A 7,039-nucleotide genomic window follows, 5' to 3' on the forward strand; every position below is an offset into this window, starting at 1 on the left:
ATGCCACGCGAGGGGGTGAAGAAAAATAACATAACCGCTACGTACGTCGTTTTCTCTCCTTCTTCTCTCATCCTTCCTATTTTCTACTGTCCATCCCTCCATCAATTGTTGGTCTTGCTACTCTGTAGTGAAATAACTCCTTTTACTTGAGAGAGTGACTGTCGATCAATATTCAGTGCGATTGCTTTAGCTTACTTAATTTGCCCTATTTTTTCATTTTTTTCTCTTCCGTCTTTTAAATTAAATTGTCGAGTAAGCCTTCCAAGTTCTACTTCCCATCTTTCCCACTTGCGAGTTGAGTGGTTGGAACTTGGAGGTTCCATCCTTTTTCCCTCTTTTTCCCTCTTTTTCCCTCTTTTTCCCTCTCGTCTATTTTCCTCTTTCCTGCGTTGCCTGCTTTTCCTGCTTACTTGCTTTCCTGCCTTCTTTCTCTCTCCAACTCTTTCTTCTCTTCCTTTTCTCCGCTTCATCCCCTCAACCTTATTCTTATTTCCTCTTTTCTCTTTTCCTTCTCCTTTTACCACCCACACTCTCTTTTCAACTGCTATTTCAGCTATTTCCCCCCAGTCTTACATCTACTAGTCTTGCTATATTATATGTACAGAGCTATCTGCCTCCATGCCGTGAATCCGTCGAGCGAAGTCAATCATGGGCCTGCCTCCCTCCCCTCCTCCTTCTTCTCCTCCTCCCCGCCTCTAACCGACCCTTCCGCTCCCTCCGAGTTCGCCCTCCTCCGCTCTCCCCCTCTTCTCTCTCCGTGATGGAAGACCAACGACCGACTGTTTTAACCGTCTCAATTGTCTTTTTTATTGTCGCCACGGTTTTTGTTGCCTTGCGCTTCGTCTCTCGTCTTTTTATAGTTCGCAAAATTGCCCTGCATGACTATTTTATGCTTCTGGCCTGGGTATATCTATCCACCATATCAATTGTCTCCATACTGGGCGATAAGCGAACTGACCATACTCCCGAACAACCTCCAGTTCCTTGATTTCGGCTTCTCCTTCTCCCTCTTCTATGCTACCCACCAGGGCCTCGGACTTCACGATGTCAATATTCGCCCCGAGCAACGGCCCGGCCTCAATCGCGCCGATTACGCCTTTACCGTCCTTTACGTGAGTCCTCCGCTCCGCTTCTGCTCTCTGCGCTCTTCTCACGGACGACTCAGAACCCTACCTTGATGGCCATCAAAACTTCCATCCTTGTTTTCTACCTGACCCTTACACAAGGCGAAAAGATCTTCCGCTGGGCCACCTACGTCACCCTCTTCGTCGTCAATGCCGCTGGCCTGGCCCTCACCCTTGTCAACGTCTTCCAGTGTCGTCCAGTCAGTGCTGCTGTCGCATACCCCTTGCCCGACGGCGCCAAGTGCATTGACATCCTCACCCTCTATCTATCCTCCTCCCCAGTCAACATCATTACCGACCTGGCCATCCTCTGCCTACCGAATCCCATTCTCACGCGTATGCGCCTGCCGCGCAAGCAGAAAATCATTATTGTCATCACATTCAGTTTTGGATTTTTTGTCGCCGTAGTTGATGTCATTCGGATCGCTTACATTCAAGATGCTGCGACTTCCCGTCAGATCGCCCTCAAAGAAGTTCACCTTCAGGGTACCCCCGGCGACGATTTGAGCTGTTAGTCAACTGTGCCCCATTGTTGCATCTTCGTCTACCTCTAACTTCAAGCTTAAGGGTACGCGGCATTCTCCTTCATGTGGTCCGTCATCGAAGTCAATGTGTCCATTATATGCGCCTGCGTTCCTAGCCTCAAGCCGCTCGTCGCCAGATTGCTTCCCAAGCTCATTCGCGACACCGACGAAAATTATCAGGCCTCTTCGCCTGGCACCCAACCGCTACAGGCGCTGGCGCCCATTGCAGTCGGGGACTCCGTGCCTCGACCTGCCCCGTCAAATGGAACCCCAAACCCCAAACCCACCCAGTCGGAGAGTCGGAGCAGTCAGGCTGGCAGCGACGCACGCGTCGATCTGACGGAGTTTCTGGCCGCCCCGCGGCCCCAATCAGGCGTGGAAGCGACCGACGTGGAGCAGCGCACGAACACAGTGACCAATTCCTCCTATCCGCCCAGTATCACCTTCTTCGACTTCGTCAATATGAAACAGCCCGCGAACATGCTCAAGCTGAGCAACAAGGAGTCCATCACACCGATCGCGTTTACCACTGTTTTGTTCTTCCTCTGGGGCTTTGCTTACGGATTGCTCGACATGCTGAATGAGCAATTCAAGAAAATTCTACATCTCGGTGTATATCGGTCATACGGCTTGCACGCGACCTACTACGGTGGGTATCTGTTGGGCCCACCGCTTGTGGGCCGTCCGGTGCTCAAACATTGGGGCTTCAAGGCTTCATTCATAACGGGCCTCTGCATCTACGCATGCGGCTCCCTCATCTTCTGGCCCTCCGCTGTGTTGACTTCTTATTCAGCGTTCGCTGTGTCCAACTTTATTGTCGGGTTCGGCTTGGCCGTGCTTGAGACAGCCGGCAACCCGTTCATTGCTCTATGCGGTCCGCTCGAAAACTCCGAGATTCGTCTGAACATCTCACAGGGTGTCCAGGCTGTTGGCAGTGTTGTTTCGCAGCTTCTGGCGAAAAAGGTTCTGTTTAAAAAGGTTACTGATGTATCCTCCTTGGTAGACGTCCAGTGGACCTACCTTGGCATCGCTCTATTCGACGTGATCCTGGCACTCGTCTTCTACTACCTGCCTGTTCCGGAGGCTTCCGATGCTGATTTGGAAGAGCTGGCAAATCGTCGGCGATCCGACAATCGTGCTCGCGTGGCGGGGTTGCCGGTGGTTTGGGTCACACTGGGCCTGGGTATATGGTCCGTGTTCATGTATGTCGCGGGCCAAGAAGTCTTGTCCATGAGCTTCGCGCGTTTTGTCGAGGAGGTCCATCCAAAGTAAGTTTCCTATCCTGATCTCCTTTTGCTCATCTCACTAAAGCGGGTACAGCGCTTCCTTAAGCCCCTTCGAATTCTTGACCATTGGGCACACAGTCTTTGCAGTAGGGCGTTTTCTAGCCGCTCTTCTGCAATGGTTTCTGAAGCCTCGCTGGATTCTGCTGTTGTCCTACATTGGCATGATTGTGTGCGCCGCGCTGTGCATGCATACCACCGGCCTCACGGCGGTGACAATGGCGGAGCTTGTATATCTGTTCGAAAGCGGTGCCTTTAGTATCAGTTTTGCCATTGCTTTGCGGGGCACGGGACGGCATACCAAGACAGCCGGCTGTTTGCTGACGATGGCCATCGGAGGGGGCGGTATCTTCCCGTTTGCGCAGTACGCAGCGCAACTGGTAGGCGGCGTACCCTACTCGTATAGCGTTCTCGTGGCGGTCTCCGCCGCGGGCGCCATATTCCCAATATACTTGAACCTCGTACCGGCAGCCAAGAAGCAGGTGGATCCGGTGCCCAACGAACATCTGCGACATCCTCGCCGCCGTAGCCGCGGCGTGCCGCGTGCCAAGGACAATCCGTCTGTGGGTGGAGTGCTGTCGCGACGGCGCAGTGTGCTCTTGGATCCGCTACCGACCGTGCAACTGACGGAGTGATTGACTTTTGTGTTTTCTCCCCTTGGGGTTATGCCTTGTGATACCCATACATTGTTTAATATTTTGTTTTATCCCGGACTTAGCATGGCGTCAGGTTGCATTAGCATTTGGAATGACAAATCGACAGCGTCGCACCGTGGCAGCGTTGACATCAGTTGAAGCGTCATTTGAGTCGCTCGCCACAGCATATAGTTAGACTTCGGAAGACAATTGTCGACGATTATGTACAGAGAAGCAGGGCTACGAATCAAAGTACCCTGATAGAGTCGAACAGTCTATACATATAGAGCTCGAAGACTGAGCATATTGTTTACTGTAATAGTGTCCCCATCTGTCTCATGCCGCTCGACCTCATGGTACAATAAGCTTTCAAGTCAACAGTTTTGAGCTAAGACGTACAGTCAGGTACGGACAACCCCGGGTGGGTCTGTCAATGTCTGTGCCTGTGGCTAATCCAGGCAGTGACTGTGCGGGAACCTCAGTCGTAAATGCCACGGCACTTCGATAACTCTTGAGGTGAGGTACCCGTACTTGAATTTGTAACTACCTTATGGTAACGTCCCGTCATGTACCACCTGTAACTTACAGTGATACCATACCCCGTTCCACCCTGTCTCCAAAGCAGTAACCTAGTTAACTTATTAAGTACTAGGTAAGGTGCAACGTATTATCCTCCCGGGGTTCCGGGAGCCAGTTCCAAGCAGATTCGAGGCGCCCAACAATAATGCAGTCAGTGAAAGAGCCCGATGCATGTTTGGAATACAACGAGAGCTCGTATCTACGTCCATAATATCTATCTATGTGACGGTTTTGACTCTGCTTGGTGAAATTTGCAGATGTAGTATGTTCGTGGTGGGTATCAAGATGGAAATATCATCTTCTGCATCTGCGTACTGAACACTACTCAAGTGGTGGGGACGCGTGAATCTGTACGGAGTAAGATGTCTGGGTGTCTGGATTCCTTGATCATTCCAGAGATGAATAGTTGACAAGGAGGACAGATGAATGGAAGGACCTCCTACCGGCCTGAGGAGGAAGGCGGAAAGCCCTCCGAGTGCTAGGCGTACCTCGTCAGTAAGTTAGATTGTTCTTGTCAGCATTGTTCCAAGCCAAGACCCGATCGAAAGCTTATTACAGTAATGTGGGACTATCATCAAAGATCTATGTTGCGACGGGCTTACATGAGTCTCCATGAGTCTCCATGGAACTAGATGCGAGGACTAGCGATTACGCATAGCAATGACCATTGATTTGACATTCATGATTCATGATTGTGAAAAAGGTATAGTAAATATGTACTATGAAGTAAAGCAACCGGCGCCTCTATCCATGCGCTGAAACAAAACGGGAGAAGAAGAAAAGTCATCATCATAGCACCATCTCACCGACGATGCGAAGCATTTACCACCAGTCACCCTGGTCCTTCATGGCAGCAGCAACCTTGGTGAAACCAGCGATGTTGGAACCGGTGACCAGGGAAGGCAGGACACCCTCAGCAGGGGTGGCGTACTCAATAGCGGTCTCGAGACCGTTCTTGAAGCAGGAGCGCATGATGTCCTTGAGACGGGCATCAACCTCCTCAGAGGTCCAGCTGAGGCGGGCAGAGTTCTGAGCCATCTCGAGACCGGAGACGGCGACACCACCGGCGTTGGCGGCCTTACCGGGGGCGTACCAGATGGCAGCCTTGCCGGCGTTGGCCTGACGGTGGGCCTCGAAGGTGTCGATGGCCTCCTGGGTGCAGCCCATGTTGGAACCCTCAGCGATGAACTTGGCTCCAGCATCGATCAGCGCCTGCGCCTCCTCGCCGGAAACCTCGTTCTGGGTAGCAGAGGGAAGGGCAACGTCGACCTTGCCAACGTGCTTCCAGGGACGAGCACCAGCAATGTACTTGAACTTGGCGGAGTCGGCGAAGACACCCTCGGAAACGATAGAGGCGAGCTGCTTGCGGGCGACCTTGAGGTCGGCAATCAAAGCGATCTCCTCGGGGGTGAAGCTGGAGTCGTTGACAACGATGAGGGAGCCCTGGCTGTCGCTCAGGGAAACAACGGAACCACCGAGCTCAATGACCTTGAGAGCAGCGTACTGGGCGACGTTACCGGAACCAGAGATGGCGACGCGCTTGCCGGAGAAGGACTCAGCGCCGTTGGTGGCGTGCTGGATCATGTGCTCAACGTACTGCGGTGTCCTGTTAGCACACACTCGCCTGTGATGCCAGAAGCAATTGAAGGAAAACATACGTAGACAACACCGTAACCGGTAGCCTCGGGGCGGATCAAGGAACCACCCCAGGTGAGGCCCTTACCAGTGAGGACACCCTCCCACTGGTTGCGGATCTTGCGGTACTGGCCGAAGAGGAAACCGATCTCACGACCAGTGACACCGATATCACCAGCGGGAACATCAGTGTCGGCACCGATGTGCTTGGCGAGCTCAGTCATGAAAGAAACGCAGAAGCGGCGGATCTCGTTGTCGGACTTGCCCTTGGGGTCGAAGTCGGAACCACCCTTACCACCACCCATGCTCAGACCAGTCAAGGCGTTCTTGAAAATCTGCTCGAAACCCAAGAACTTGAGGATGGAGAGGTTGACAGTGGGGTGGAAGCGGAGACCGCCCTTGTAGGGGCCGAGGGCGGAGTTGAACTGGACACGGAAACCGCGGTTGACCTGGACCTGGCCCTGGTCATCCTCCCAGACGACACGGAACTGGATGACGCGCTCGGGGACGGAGACGACAGCCAGAGCCTTGCGGTATTCGGGGTTCTTCTGGAAAAGAGTGGAGTTCTCGAGGGTCGAGGCAAGCTCTGTGAAGGGGGAAATTGTTAGGTACAGTGGAAACAAATTGGTAGCTATTGAGATTGATAAAAGAACATACCCTTGTAGGCCTGCTCGAACTCGGGCTCAACGGGAAGGTTGGACATGGTGAATGAGGGAGGGAGAAAAGTATTTAGTATAGTGTTGTTAAGAAAAGAAGAAGAATGACCCAAAGGATACCCGACAAGACTTTAAAGACCTGGTCTGGGAGAGAGATGGAGGATGGGGATGGGAAGAAAGAAAGAGAAAGAGATGAGGGAGGAGAGAGAATGGGTTTATGTATCTTTCCCATTGCCTCTTTCTCTTCCGGGTTTCCCCCTCCTCTCCCCCCCCTCCTCTTCTGCTTCTACCCCCGACCCCGGACTGGGTTTGTGGTGGCAGTCATGGTAGGTAGCAGTGGATGGTGGGTGCCACTGGGTCGGAGCGGAAGAGGGTTGTCCGGACGGCAAAACGAAAAAAAGAAAAGAAGAAAAAAAAAGAGAAAGAAAACGGGAAAATCAAAGAACACCAAAAAACCACCAAAAAGGTGTACAGTAACAGCCGGAGTCGGACGAAACGTAGGGAAGTCCCCGCCGGAGAGGAAAAGTAGTAAGGCAGTCAACGGCAGCGGGACTAATCACGGCAAAGCAATGCCGGGTGGGCGTCCGAAGTTCGGGGCAGTGT

The 7,039-nt window shown here is 52.6% G+C and overlaps 2 protein-coding genes across 2 annotated transcripts; one reads left to right on the top strand and one right to left on the bottom strand.

Moving 5' to 3' along the window:
- Positions 1-760: 760 nt before the first annotated feature.
- ASPACDRAFT_25237 (putative MFS monosaccharide transporter) lies at positions 761-3,566 on the top strand (the record flags this gene model as incomplete). Its single annotated transcript, XM_020199312.1, has 5 exons — positions 761-904; positions 981-1,112; positions 1,166-1,634; positions 1,692-2,916; positions 2,969-3,566. 5 exons carry the CDS (start codon positions 761-763, stop codon positions 3,564-3,566), a joined length of 2,568 nt encoding a protein of 855 aa, XP_020058873.1.
- Positions 3,567-4,795: 1,229 nt separating this feature from the next.
- Positions 4,796-6,598, bottom strand: ASPACDRAFT_76928 (glutamate dehydrogenase). Its single transcript, XM_020204830.1, has 3 exons — positions 6,438-6,598; positions 5,804-6,366; positions 4,796-5,741 (listed from the first exon to the last, which is right to left on the bottom strand). Exons 1-3 carry the CDS (start codon positions 6,481-6,483, stop codon positions 4,968-4,970), a joined length of 1,383 nt encoding a protein of 460 aa, XP_020058874.1. The 5' UTR covers positions 6,484-6,598; the 3' UTR covers positions 4,796-4,967.
- Positions 6,599-7,039: the final 441 nt, after the last annotated feature.

The sequence above is a fragment of the Aspergillus aculeatus genome (assembly GCF_001890905.1).
Source record: "Aspergillus aculeatus ATCC 16872 unplaced genomic scaffold ASPACscaffold_4, whole genome shotgun sequence".
NCBI lineage: Eukaryota > Fungi > Ascomycota > Eurotiomycetes > Eurotiales > Aspergillaceae > Aspergillus > Aspergillus aculeatus.